Source organism: Anomalospiza imberbis, chromosome 18 (genome assembly GCF_031753505.1).
Source record: "Anomalospiza imberbis isolate Cuckoo-Finch-1a 21T00152 chromosome 18, ASM3175350v1, whole genome shotgun sequence".
Classification (NCBI taxonomy): Eukaryota; Metazoa; Chordata; class Aves; order Passeriformes; family Viduidae; genus Anomalospiza; species Anomalospiza imberbis.
Window position 1 is genome coordinate 4,166,605 of NC_089698.1, and position 14,097 is coordinate 4,180,701.

The 14,097-nt window shown below is 53.9% G+C and overlaps 2 protein-coding genes across 2 annotated transcripts in view; both read right to left on the reverse strand.

Moving 5' to 3' along the window:
• The window catches only part of CORO1C (coronin 1C), a 41,254-nt gene extending 39,449 nt beyond the window's left edge, over positions 1-1,805 (reverse strand). The window contains exon 1 of the mRNA XM_068208611.1: positions 1,650-1,805. The gene's annotated coding sequence lies outside the window, so the exon portion shown is untranslated. The remainder of the gene's footprint in view (positions 1-1,649) is intronic.
• Positions 1,806-6,850: 5,045 nt separating this feature from the next.
• LOC137484622 (uncharacterized) lies at positions 6,851-10,792 on the reverse strand. Its single transcript, XM_068208610.1, has 2 exons — positions 8,595-10,792; positions 6,851-7,104 (listed from the first exon to the last, which is right to left on the reverse strand). The coding sequence occupies exons 1-2, from the start codon at positions 9,970-9,972 to the stop codon at positions 7,028-7,030; spliced, it is 1,455 nt and encodes a 484-aa protein (XP_068064711.1). The 5' UTR covers positions 9,973-10,792; the 3' UTR covers positions 6,851-7,027.
• Between the last annotated feature and the right edge of the window lie 3,305 nt (positions 10,793-14,097).

Here is a 14,097-nt window from a genome sequence, read left to right on the forward strand (position 1 = left end):
CGGGTCTTACTGGGGCTACCGAAAGCACAGAAAAACACATATACCCAAAATAAACAGGCATTGCCACAAAAGTATTTGATTTTCTACCTTTGTGTACACAGTCCTTAGCAAACACCACTATTAGCTGCAATAAAACCTTCCTGCAAGCACACAGCCATCTGGATTGTTCCCCCCACCATGACAGAAAAGATGATTCAATGCTCGTTATTCAAATGAAAATGGAATAAACCCTCTCCTGCCTCCCGCACACGACACCCGCTGCTTTCCCCACATCCAAACACGCTTCTCCCAGGACATGCTGTGCCAGTTCACACCATTTTCCCACACTCCAGAGCTTCCCTCGAGCGTGCCACGGAGGCACACAGAGGGAGAGGATGGCACCAGGTAATTTGGGAACAGCCTGGCCTAAAATTAAAACAAAATCGGGAAATTCAGCAGCGAACTGAAAAATCAACCGCAGCCTGGTGTGTTCAGAACATCTCTCTGTGATTTTGCCACCGTCCTTGGTCTTGCTCCAGTAATCCCCACGCACATCTGCACGAACAGACGTGCTCAGACCAATTCCAGCTGCTAAAAAATCCCCAACCCTAACGCATCTCACTTATCTTCAACAATAAAACTGCTTCCACCGGGTTCACTTTTGTTTCCTGGCACCTTTCACTGCCTTTTTTTAGAGCTGTCTCCTGTGCAATCAGTCAGTTAAGGCATCACAATGTCCTACAGCTGAACCTCTGTGTGGTGGTGATGGACACCTGCCCATGTGTCCAAGATCTTCCCTTGTGCTGTTAACGGAATCGGTGGGAATTTCATAAAGCACAGCCTTTCAATTTCAGCCTTTGGCATATCACTCTTAAACAACGTGGCTTCCTGCATAGGAAAACAAAGCCCAGGGACATCAGCTCACGGCAAAGGAACAGAATGAGATGGTCCTTAAGGTCCTTTCCAACCCAAACCATTCTGGTATCCCCTGGTGATTCAATGACATGTCACACAGCCCAGGAGTCTACACATCTGCACAGCCTCGAAAGAGCCCCTAATAACGGCGTGACAAGGACCTGCTCTACAGGAACCTGCGGAAAATAAACCCAAACTAAACCCCCATCAGGGCGCTCATCTTTTGTCCTCTGCCATGGTGCACGGCGGGGACGGGCGCTCCGGGGGCGGCACACGCCGGTGGCACCGAGCGGCTGCTGCATCGCCGGGCAGAAAAAAAGGAAGGGGGGAAAAAAAAAAAAAAACAAACAGGAAAACGTGCCGAACAAAAGCCCCCCAGCGCTGTCCCCGCCGCGGCATCAGGTGCGCGCCGGGAGCGCCCGGCGCCGCCGCCCCGCCCCGGGCTTGCCCTGCCCGGCGGCCCCGGCCGGATGCGGATGCGGCGGCGACCCCGCGCCGCTGCCTAATAAGGAGGGAGCGGGGAGCGGCCGGGGCCGAGGCGGTGCGGGGAGGGCGCTGCCGCCGCGGGCCCCGCGCTGACAGCGGCCGCCGCCTCACCGAGGGCTCGGCGGCCCCGCGCGGGAAGGGCCCGCCCGGCCGGACCCCCGCCCTGCCCGGCGCCCTCCCGCGGGCACCGCGCCGCCCGCCCAGCCGCAGCCTCGCTTGCCAGTGCTACCCAGTTCTCCCCGCTCGCCCGAGCCGCCACCGAGCCGCACCGCGATCCCGAGCCGCCTCCCGCGTCCGCTCCTCAGCACGGCGGAGCCGCCGCCTCCGCCTCCTCCTCCGCCCGCCGCCGCCGCCCGACTGAGCGCCGCGGGGCGGGGCGGGGCAGAGCGCCCGCGGGGCCCGCCCCCTCCGCGACCACGCCCACTAATGTCACGCCCCCTCCGGTCTGGCCCCGCCCCTCCAGCCTCTCTCGGTGGGGCGGGTCGAAGCGGTGAGTGACGGCTCCGCCAGCCAATGGCCGCGCGGTTCTCCCCACCACGCGTGGTCGCGCGCTCTCAGGCCCCGCCCCGCCGCCCCTCAGCGGCGAGTAGGGGCGGGAGGTCATGGGGGACCTGAGGGGTCGGTCGTGTCCGCCCTGGGGACCGGCCATGTCCTCCCTGGGGACCGGTCCTCTCCGCGCCGAGGGACCGGCCATGTCCTCCCTGGGGACCGGTCCTCTCCGCTCCGAGGGACCGGCCATGTCCTCCCTGGGGACCGGTCCTCTCCGCTCCGAGGGACCGGCCATGTCCTCCCTGGGGACCGGTCCTCTCCGCTCCGAGGGACCGGCCGTGTCCTCCCTGGGGACCGGTCCTCTCATGCCTGAGGGACCGGCCGTGTCCTCCCTGGGGACCGGTCCTCTCATGCCTGAGGGATCGGCCATGTCCTCCCTGGGGACCGGTCCTCTCCGCTCCGAGGGACCGGCCGTGTCCTCCCTGGGGACCGGTCCTCTCATGCCTGAGGGACCGGCCGTGTCCTCCCTGGGGACCGGTCCTCTCATGCCTGAGGGACCGGCCGTGTCCTCCCTGGGGACCGGTCCTCTCATGCCTGAGGGATCGGCCATGTCCTCCCTGGGGACCGGTCCTCTCCGCTCCGAGGAACCGGCCATGTCCTCCCTGGGGATCAGTCATCTCATGCCTGAGGGATCGGCTGTGTGTGCCCAGAGGGATCGATCATGTCATCCCTGAGGCACGGATCGTCTCATCCCTGAGGGAACGGTCCTGACATCGCTGCGGGACTGATCGTGTCCTCCCTGAGGGAACGGTCATGTCATCCCTGAGGGAAACTTTATGTCCTCCCTGAGGGATCGGCCTGATTGCCCTGAGGGGTGAGATGAGCCTGCTGTCCTCAGAGGCAACGCTGAGGAGAACCAGTAGCTCCACAAGAAAACAACCGCATCACCACACACTGTCACACCAAGTCACAGTGGCTGTGGTGAAAAAAGGACGGTGACAAAAGCCCCTGCTAAAGACTGCAGAGCTGGATCCCCGCGAAGAGCCGCACTTCAGCGAGACACGCGGGGCAGAGGTTTGGAGCCGGAGGCTCTCCCCACTGCGCTAAGGCAATGTGGGGATGCTGCGCTTCGAGGGGTAAGGTTTGCATCTGTGTGTATCTGTTGTGACGGGTCAGGCGAGCACTTTGCACACACCTGGCTGCACACAGGTGACGCCGCCACACTCGGGGCCATTGCGGCCTCAGGGAGCCCGAGGGGAGGGTGAACAACACCCGGGCAGAGCCCACGGCCCTCAGTGTTACCATACATGGCCAAAACCAAAACTCCTCGAGCTTCCTCATCCGTTTGGGCCGACGTTTGCACGTTCATTTGCATGTGGTTTGGTGCTTAAGCGGGGGTGACGTTTCAGGGGAGCATCACCCTAATTTCTCTCTTCTTCTAATCCTTCAGAGCTTGGAGGAATATGTGTCGTGATGAGCTGAGCTGAGAGCCCTCCACTTCCCCCACGAGCTGTGACAGGACCGTGAATTACCCCCTCTGAGTGATAGCTGGTGTTAAAACCCGGAGAAAACCTCAGGGAGATACATTTGTCCTGGTCTGTCACGGCTGATGGAAACATCAGTAGCTACAGATTAAACAAATGTTATCCTGCATTTATTAACCTTTGACACTAAATGTAACCGCTGATCCAACAAGCAGGAAAACCTCTCTCGCCTGCTGAGCAACAAACACCTTGATAAAAAAATTATACGCACAGAGATTGGAGTGGCGAGGCTGCACCCTTGCCCATGACAACAATTACCCTGAAATTAATCAATAGCTTATTTCTGAAAGCCAGCCCAGCACAATTACTCCACCCTGCTCCCTCAAACAATCCCTTTAAAGCTAAAAGAGAAGAAAAATGAAAGCAGCCTTGGAGCAGAGCTGCAGGTAACCCAGAGTTTAGGGAATTTAGGTTGTGATTCACATTTTCCACGTACGTACATGACGTGTTGAAGGTCACAGAATGAGTCAGTGATAGAGCTGAGAGTCCTGCTTGCCCATCCTTAATTTATTAGAAGTCTCAAAACTGTGGAGGGGGATTAAATTTTATAAAACTGATATTTTATTCGTGTACCAAGCAATGCTTTAGCTTGGACTGGAAAATAAGAATGAAGGCAGCAGCACCCAGCACTGCCCACCAGCTCAGAAGGGGAACCAAAGAAGACTTTTGGCCTCCAACTGAAAAGAAAGTGACACACAGAGGACACAAAAGTGAAATTCGTCCTGAGAAATCTGATTGAAGCCTAATCCTCTCAAGAGCTGCCTTGGGAAGGGTGGATCCTGCAGAGATGGAAATTTCTTGCTCGACACAGTGCTGGAAGAATAGCTAAAGATGGACTCAGGTGGAAATAATACCTGTGGAATTTTTACCAGAGCTTCCTAGAACAGCTGGATGGAAACACTCCAAAGAACACCCAGATCTTGTCTAGGATTAATGAGCTGTTTAGATCACAAAGTGATGAAGAAATTACAGGAATTTTAGGCTGAATTCTCCAACAAACAGAAGAAACAGCTCAGGTTTTACATGTGCTCTTTGATTCTGCTGTAACCACTAATTTTCATCACTTCAGATGAGTAAAACCACCCTAACAAACAATTTAAATGTTATCCACAGTGCTGCAAGTGAAACAACATGTCAAAATATGCCACAAATCCTAATTTTTTCTATAGAAAAAACACCAAACCCTTACAGCTACAAGGAAAAACACACCAAAATTTGCCCCATTTTACCAGCACCTGTTTAGCACATATTGCAGAAATTCAGGATTTCTTTTTTAAAAATCCACTTTTAGCCATCCCACACATTTTTCCCCTCAGCTACATCACTGCAGGATTGCTGCAAACTATCTCACATCCTTTATACGGAAACAGCACCGTGGCTACAGACTCCACCTCTGAAACTTATGTCAGCTGCTAAATTTAGCCTCCTGCAAATATGCATCAATTCCATCCCTGCAATAAATCCCCCTGCTTTGCTCCAGGGATGAGCCTGATTTGATTCACAAGGACCACATCAGGTGTGTCCCACAGCCTTCCCCACCAAAGCCATGTTTATAGTTGGAGGAGGCAAAGAAACACCTGAGGCACCTTTTTTAAAGGAGGAATTTTGATTAATTTCCTCAGTTTGGTGTCTCTGAGCCATCCCGAAGGGGTGGCAAACCCCATTTTTGGGAGCAGTAAGGTCACTGGAGGGATGGATTTGTCGCAAACATTTCATTTTGCTGAAATCCTCATTGCTAAATATATTCTGAATGGAGAGAAATGGCTTAGGGAGGGTTTAGAGAGATCAGCAATTTAAAGTCCTGTTATTTTGCAGCTTAACTTCTAAATCAAGCAAAATATGCCAGACAGGACAGTCTTGAACCCTGGGTTTGCACATAACCAAGTTATACAGCTTTTCAAGGACTTTTATGTCCCTATTTATCCATTTATTTCCTGAAGCCTTTTGATTAATTATTATTACTACTACTACTACTACTTTATAATTATATTTATTTACCAGGAAGTACTAGGTTCTCCCACATGAAATTTGAGTATTTTTGTATTTCTTCTTCTAAGGCTTCCATAATTTATGGATCCCATCAAGGCCAGGCCCAGCAGCATTGGGAAGAGCTGCTCCTGCTGAAATCAGGAACGTGATCTTACCTTTCACTGAACATTATTGGGATTTTTAGTGCAGGGAAATGTTCCCTGCCCATAGCAGGGGGTTGGAATAAGATGGTCTTTAAAGTCCCTTCCAACCCAAACCATTCTGGGATTCTGGGATTCTCTGAAATCTGAACTGATTGCAGTGACAAACCCTCCCCACTCCACTTTCCCTGTGTGGAATTAGATTTACTCTCAGCATTAATTTACTTTCTCTGCCTTGATTCCTCCATGTGCATGGGCAGGGGCAGCTTTGTGAAACTACTCCCAGTCCTGTTTTTTAAGAGACATTTCCATGCTCATCAACTGTTGAGCAGCAGCCAAGATGAAACTGTTCTCAGAGCCACCATGAAAGGGCTCTAGATAATGGAAAATCGATTCTGTGTCTGGCTGGGAGGATGTGCTGTGCCCAGGGAAGTGTTCCCCAGCTCCTGCAAAGGGTTTGTCTGGAGAGACAGGGAGAGCAAAATCCCTTTGGACTGGCCTTATTCAATCCTTGGCCAGAAAGGGGAGCTGTAGAATTAGGGAATGAAGATAAGGAGAGCAAAATGTTCCATCAGATGCTTTGAAACAACAGCCAGGAAGGGAGAAGTGCCTGAGTATGGCAGCAAGGAAAGAGGAAAACATGGATTAAAGGACAGGGTTGGGAGCCAGCACCCCTGAGCTTTATTCCCAGCTCTGTGTGACGTGGAACCATCACTGTGCTACTTCCAGAGCCCAGAATTGGGGTCATTCACAACTCCCCTCCCCAAAGGGCAATAAAATCCACTGGGGTGAGTTAGGGCCTGTGCAGACATCGCTCCTGTGCCACTTGCAAAGGCTGGAGGATGCTGGAGATGGATAAGGAATGAGTGAACATTAGGCCAGAATGTGCATTAATAATTGATGTTATTGTTATTAATGATTTACAATAGATTTCATCCAGCACATCTATTACTGCATCTCCCCACTCTCACACCTTTTGTGCAGCAATATCAGTGTCAGACACATCCCTCCCAACTCAGCTGGAAGAAAGGCATCAAAAAATGAGCTTTTACAGCAAAAAGAATCCTCTAATTTCAAGCTAATCTATTTCCTCATGTATTTTTCTCCATCATTAGACAAGATTGTGAAATATATTTTAATTTCTGTTCTATTTCTACAGTGAAGGGGAGGTAGGTCCCAATACCTAATTAAAATGTTGGGCCACCAAATAAACCCAAAGCAATTGCTTGCAACAGATGGGATTTCCTTTGTTGCTGTCTCTGGATGATTAACGAGGAGGAGAGAGATAAGAAAGCAGAACTGAAAAAAAAAAATAGAAAAAGAAAAAAAAGCAAGCAAGCAAGCTGCTGTATTTTATTTACAACATGAATATCCTGGGATTGACAATTCCTATCATCCTGAACAGCAGGAAAAAAATCAGGCAGGCAGGGAAGAAGCCAGGGCTGGGTGTTGGGTTCCTGGGCACTGATCACAGAGCCTCACTATTCAACCACTTTGGAATTCTTTTGCCATCTCCTTCTGTTTCTCTCCCTGCTGTCTAGGATCAGGTTGGACCAAAGGTGCTGGAAAAATCAGAGATATAAGAAAGGAAACACATAAGGGTAAATCCAGGTGAGGTGTCTGTGTTTGAGATTTGGGAAGATCAATGTTTAACCCAGCTTTTAAAACCCCAACAGACTGTCATGGATAGAGCAAAATGGGAAGCTGTCACTGCTCTTCTTCCTGCTCCAGTGGAAGGTGTCCCTGCCCATGCAGGGGTTGGACAAGATGGGCTTTGAGGTCCCTCCCAGCCAGAAAAATTCCGTGAGTCTGTGATTTTTTTTTTTTATTGCAACATTTCCACCGTTCAGCACTGAAATATTGTCTCAGCCCTCCCTCCCTGTTTCTTCTGGAGAACAAGGAGGTAAAAATTGGCCAGGAGGGATTGGGCTGCAGCTGGTATTGCCCTGGGGAGGGAGCTGATTCCTTGTATCCCTTCTCACCTCCTTCTTCTGCCAGACCTGCTCCTTCCATCCCGGGAAGGATGAGCTGACCCAACTTCCCAGTGCCCGGTGTGGCTGAGGGGAACGCTCCAGCTCAGCTGTACCAGTGACACCAGACAGCCACACTCAGATACCGCCACTGAGCCTGGCAGTGCTTGCAGTGACAAATACCTCCCACCACTATTTCTTTACATCGTGCAACGTGTCCTCAGCTGCTTCCTGAGAGCACAGGAGCTGTATGTCATCCCTGCAGGGGTTTTGTCATCCCTGACACGCACAAACTGTGCCACGTTCACGCTCCGGCTCTGTCGCGACAGTAACCGATCACACCTAGTTTTTAAGCAAACTCAGTTCAAAGCCACCACAGATTTCCTGTGCCTTAAAACACTTATTTTCCCTTATAAGGAAATGCACAGTTGCAGATTGTCACTGAACAGAAGATGGGAGTTGAGCAGCGTGGGCCGGGTGGCTCCTTGCAAGATCCAAACTCTCACACAAACACTCATTTCTATCCCTCCTATTTTTGCAGAACTGCTGTTTTACCAGGAGAATTTCAACAGAGTTCACTTCTCCACATTTTTTCGGTGAAAGGGTTTCCAAGTTGATGTCATTCTCCTGAATGGCTTATTCAGTGAAGTCACAGTGAAGGAGAAAAAGAACTTAGAGAAAATAATGCTGCTGTTTTTATAGCTAAAATAAAATTACATTGGCTCACCCAGTGCCTGGAGAGACAGAGGCAAGTAATCCCACATGGCAGTGGGAGGATGCATCCTATGGACACTGCTGCACTGTAGCTGCTGTGAGAAGCAGTAAATTGTACTTATTCCTACACAGGAGTCTGACAAAACAAATCTTTCCCCAAAACAGTTTCACTGCACGAAGGGCTTTGAAGCAACGCCTGATTCCCATCCTGCCTCCTTAGACTCCGTGTGCCCTGAGCACATCCCATCCGTCACCCGGCTATTCCCGGCAGCTCTTTCCCATCCATGGCAGTGTTCCCACCTGCCCTGGAACTGCGACCTCCAGGACCCCCCAGCCCCACGGCAGAGCCGGGACTACTCACTCCTCACCTTTTTTGGGCGCTGGTGCTGCTGCCGTCCCCTCCGACGCCTTGGGCTTTTCGAAGGTTTTCTTGGCATCGGCAACTTTAAGCACATTCTCATCCTCCTGACTCTGCCTCCCCTTCCGCTCCGGCTCCTCCGAGCCCCCTCCTCCCGCAGTCCTGCCTCCAGGGAGCAGCTCGGTGCCCGCCGCTGCCCACTGCTCCCTGCCAGCCTTGGCCTCATCGCCGAGGGGCTCCAGCAGCGCCTCCGTCAGCGCCACAGCCTTGCTCATACTCAGAGCCAGGCTCTCCTTGCTGTGGGTCCTGACAGGGGGGGCCGGGGGGGTTCTTTTCGGGATGTAGGAATCGAGTTCATCAGCTTCACCTCCGAGCTGCTCCCGGCTGTCTGGGAGCTGGCTACTGCTCTGTCTTGAAAGCTTCCCGGTGTCTCTGGCCACCGAGGGATAATTTGTGACCGCAGGGACCATTCTCTCGAGGCTCTTCACTACCGGCTGGTCTGGCTCGGGCTTCCTGGCTGGATCCTCCTCGCTGGCCTGGCCGTTCTGGCACAGGTCAAGTGTTCCATCGGGCTGGGGGGTAAAGCTCCGTGCCTGCTTCAGGCTGTCCCTGCTGCTGTCCCTGGGGATGTAGGATACAGGTGTGCCTGCCTCCTGCTTGCTTTGCAGGATGTAATCCATGAGGATGGCGTTGCGCTCGAAGCTGTCAGACCTGACGGGCACAGTTGGCTTGTTCCCCTCCGAGGGGCCCTTGGGGCTCAGTTTGGTCACTTGCCTGCCCTCCACGCTGCTTTCCGAGTCCGAGCGGCTCATCTGCCTCCTCAGGACTCTTTCCAAGGAGTTGATCCTGCTGAGGCTCGGGCTTGCCACTTTCCCATCCCCTGCATAGCCCTCCTGAATCAAGGGTAGCGTGTCCTCTGCCTCTTCCCATTCCTCCTCAGGTTCCGTTTCTGCCTCCTGGATGAGGCGCTGGTACTCGCTCTCCTCCAGCCTGTAGACCACTGGCCTCACTGTCCTGCCCGTGCCCACCCGCCTGGGCACCACCTCCAGCTCATACACCTTTGGAGGGGCTTCTCCCTCCCGCCCTCTCCTGCACCCTTTGGACACGGGATGCTCTTCCAGGCACAGCTCCCCTGCCGGCCCCCACTGCCCTCTCTGCCCGCTGCTGCTCATCTCTGACCTCTTGGCAGGGCCTGCAGTGTCGCTCCGGAGGTCGGGGCGGTCCCCCCGCTCCCGGCTGTGTCCCAGGCCCTCCTGGCTGAGCTGCAGCAGTGGATAATCCTCACAGGTCCCTGCAGAGTCTCCCGGGGAAGCTGGGCAGTCTCTGCCCCTCGCCTTACTTGTGTCATCCCGTAAATATCCACGGTACTGCCAGGTGGAGGCTTCCATGGCCGGGAGCTCTGTCACTATAATTCTTGGTTCCAAATGCTTTGGGACTGGCCGGCCAAGATTTTTCCCACCTTGGGTCTCGGCGGGCTTTCAGCACCGCCTCCTCCTCGCTCTGCTCTGGAGTCGGCGGCACTTGGAAGCGTCGGAGCCTGGGTCATGTGAACCAGCTTTCCTTGGCCTCATGGCCAGCGGAGAGGAACATCCCATTGGCACAACGGAGCCTGTGCTCTGCCACTTCTGACACCACACCCAGCACAGCTGATGCCACGCTGGTCCCTACCCAAACACATCCCACCTGGATAAGGGGAAAAACGCCCTCCAGCTGCTAATTTGTTGGTCCATGGCACTTCACAGTCAGGACTTGCTTCCCATCTGCATCCTTCTCCAGGGATTCTCTTCTTTCCCCAACCTGCTCAAGCAACAGCTCCCCACAGTCCTGTGCAGCAATCCCGGCTTGCCTCCAACTTTGCTGCTTCCAGAGGGATTTACTGCCAGGCTGTCTGGGCAGAATCACCTCTGCCAGCTCCTTGTGGGTTCCAGGGAGAGATGGAAACCCGCATCCATGCCCCTGGCACTGTTCCCTCCTCCCTGCCCCGCGCCCGTCGGACGCGGAGCAGCTCCCCCGGTGCTCCTTCCTTGGAAGCAGCACTCAGCCTTGGGCTGCGTCCCAGAGTTTGAGGGAGAGACGCTGCCTGCACAGAGCGCGCAGGGCAGAGCCGGAGCGGCTGGAATGATCTGCGGGAATACGTTATGGAAAAGGGAATTGCTGTGACAGAGACCGGCTGCCCGAGATAAACACGGGAGCCCGACAGCAGCCTCAGACACAACTTTCCCTGTGGAAACTCCAAAACACAACTTATCAAAAATCCCTATTAATGCATTGGGCACTTCTCTAAATAACCCTCAGAGCAGAACGTTGCTCCCTTTGGATAGCCCTCTGGATGGCGGTGGAGCCGGAGAGCTGGAGGGCTCTAATCCGTTTGTACACAGCTGGGATGCCTGGCATTGCAGTGAGCCGCAGCTCCCAGCCCAGCCGCTGCCCCTGTGCTTTGCCTTTTATGGTTCCCCGAGCCGGGAAGCATCCCGAGGCAGGATGCAGGAAAACACCTAGATCGTCCCAAATGAAGTGCCTGCACAGGCACCTCTGCAGTGTTGGGGCTGAGTTACCCCAGTGTCACCTAAAGAGTTGGCAAACACAGCCTGGCCCCAGCCCAAAGACAGCTCCTGATATTCCATGAGGCTGGAAAATCTCGCAGGGCCTCATCCAGAGACCTCACGGACCCAGACAACCTCTGAGCACCATAGACACACAGCAGCTGCGTGGGTGACACCTGGGCCATGGTCACGATGCCACCACCTCGTCCTGTGTCCCATGTCAGGAGTGAATCCCAGCCACTGCTGAGGGGAAGGAGCAAGGGATGAGGGTTATCCCAGCCCTTATCAGCCTGGAGCCAGCCAGGCCCCTTGCTGGGACTGTTCTTTATCAGTGCAGCTCTGCACAGACAAAACCCCATTTGTTTCCACTGGAAGTCTTAAATCCCTGCCGAGGCTGCCCAGAGCAAACACAACCAATTCCCAGCGGGATCAGGGCTGGTGGCTGGGTTCCTGCCAACAGCAGCAGGAGAACCTGGCAGCAGCAGTCCTGACAGGTAGAGAAATGCTGAGCAAGGTGTGCTGGCAGGTGCAGGAGTGAGGAATTTCACAGCCAAGCCACCTCTCCCATGGGATGAACTCACTCAAAATTTGCACTGTGACCCGATCAATAATTCCAGGTGTTTCCCTCAAGCACTCGTGACAAAACCAAATTCCTTCTGGGCTTCTCACCCTCACAATTTGGGGATATTGTGGTGGTTTGGGTTTGTCCTGTGTGGGGACTGCAGAGCCCAGGGTTGGTGTGGAAGGGACACAGCCATGTCCTGGGACCTGCCCTGGGCGTTGTATCCCATGTTCCAGGGAGCTGCTCGGAGCTCTGACATGGCACCAATGTGGTTCTGCTCCTGAACCCTCTGCATAAAAGGAAATGGCAGCTGCTGCAGCATTGCTGATGCCCCATCCTTCAAATAGAGGGAGGAAGAGACTTTTAGGGAATATACACTGAGGCGGGAGCAAACCTGAGCGGCAGCACAGCTCAGCCTGTGCCCGCTGCAGGAACCGGCTCCTCTGGCCTTGGCAGCACCGACTCGCAGCTTCTGCTTAGAAAAATATTTACATTTCCACCTTTCCAGAGGCCAGAGCAGCCGTTCAGCCACGGCGCAGCAGGAATGGACACAGAGGCATCAACCTGGGGCTGCAGGCAGATGGGGAGCCACTGCCAGACAGCAGCTTCTCCTCTGCCAGCATGGAAATGCAGCCACAGCCCCTGGAGTCCTTCCTGCAGCTTCTCTGTGTGCTACAATCAGCCTCGCCCTCCTGCTAAACCTCATCTTTTCACCCAAAACCACCATTAGAGTACCTGCTCAACACCCCAGCTCCACATGGAACTGGGAAATGCTGCCAGGGAACCACCCTGCCATCAGAGGGCCCTTGAGGAGGTCAGCTTTGGAGCACCTGCAGCTCCTCCGTGGGAGAGAGACAAGGGGCACAGCTGGACCCTGCACCTTCCCACCACCCCAGTTCCCAGCCAGGAGGGCACCCAGTGCCCACGGCACCTCCAGGCTCAGGCACCTCCTCTGGTCAGCGAGGCTATAAATAAACCCTCCCCAGTCGCCAGAGAGAATTTGTGTTGCTCCAGATGTTGCCTGGTTTTGCCATGGCAACATCACAACAGGATGTAACACTGGGCTGTGAGGAACCACTCCGAAAAGGACCAATTTCCAATCCTAACAAGAACAAAAACAAACCAGCCAGGGACTCACCGGCAGCCTGGGCGTGCTCCTGCCATTCCATAGTCCTATCTTGTGGTTCCCCATATCCAACTCACAGCCACCTCTGGAGCCAGGAACAGCTCCGTGGGGAGGCTCCATCTTCGGGAAGCTGAGCTGAGCAGGGAGCGGTGTCTCTGTCGACTCAGCCAAGGGATGTGTGAATTAGATGAGCCAACAGCAAACACTGACCCCAGAACGGTGTTGGCTGAGGGACAGGCTGTGCTCCAGAGTCTCAAACAACAGCGGGAAGCTGCTCTTCCCAATCCAGAGTTCTGGGGCTCCCAGCTTAGTTTGAGCTCCCATCTCTGAAGAGAGTTAAACCCAGGATTTACAAGCCCCATACAGCCCCTGCTCCCTCTGTTTTCCCAAGGCCTTGTCCCTGTGCCAAGTGCTCTGTGCTGGGGTCCTGGATCAGGGCAGGGACAGATCTGCTTCCAGCTCCTGGTGCCTCAGCTCCTGTGGCAGCACCTGGCTGTGCCAGAGCTGCTCCCACACCTGGAGATCCATCCCTCCCCTGGGGATATCCTCAGGTGAGGGAGACCCACATGCTCCAAACCCACCCCCGGCAGCCCAGGGCAGTGCCCTCAGTTGTTTGCAGATGATTTCCCCAGCCAGGGAGCTGCTGTCCATGCGAGTCCCTGGGGGAGCTCCTGGGCTTCCACGCCTGCCATGTGGCTCTGCTGGGGAGACCAGCACAGGCCTGTGGAATTCCACAGCTGTGGCAGCATCAAGGTCCTCTCCCAGGCGGGATTTTCCAGGCTCAGCAAGGTGCAGGTGTCACCTTTCCATGTGCCACTGCTCCACTGCTGGCATCCTTTCTGGAAGGTGAGTGGCTTCTCCTGAACCCAGTCTGGGGTCTCTAAAAACCAGGTGGAGAATGACTGATTTCTACCCCGTTCCTCTGGATACAGCCTTCAGGGGCATCAGAAAACAGCCAGGACCCAAAAATGAGGGCAGCAGAGCCAGGATAGATGGGGAATGGTAACACAGGGCAGGCAGCAGCTCCTGGGATATATCCCATTCCCTCCTTTTCTTTCCACCATTTCAGCATCTGTTCCTTCTCCACCTCCAAACAAAGCTACAAAACTCATTTGTAAAAGGAAAAAAAAAAGTTTATTTGTTTTTCCTCACAAGAAGAACATAAAATATCCAGGACATTTTTACAAACAAAAGTAAAAAAAAAAAAGTGCATGATGCATCCCTCCCGCGGGCATACAGTACAAAAATCCTGCAGATTTCCATATAAAATTGGGATAAGAAA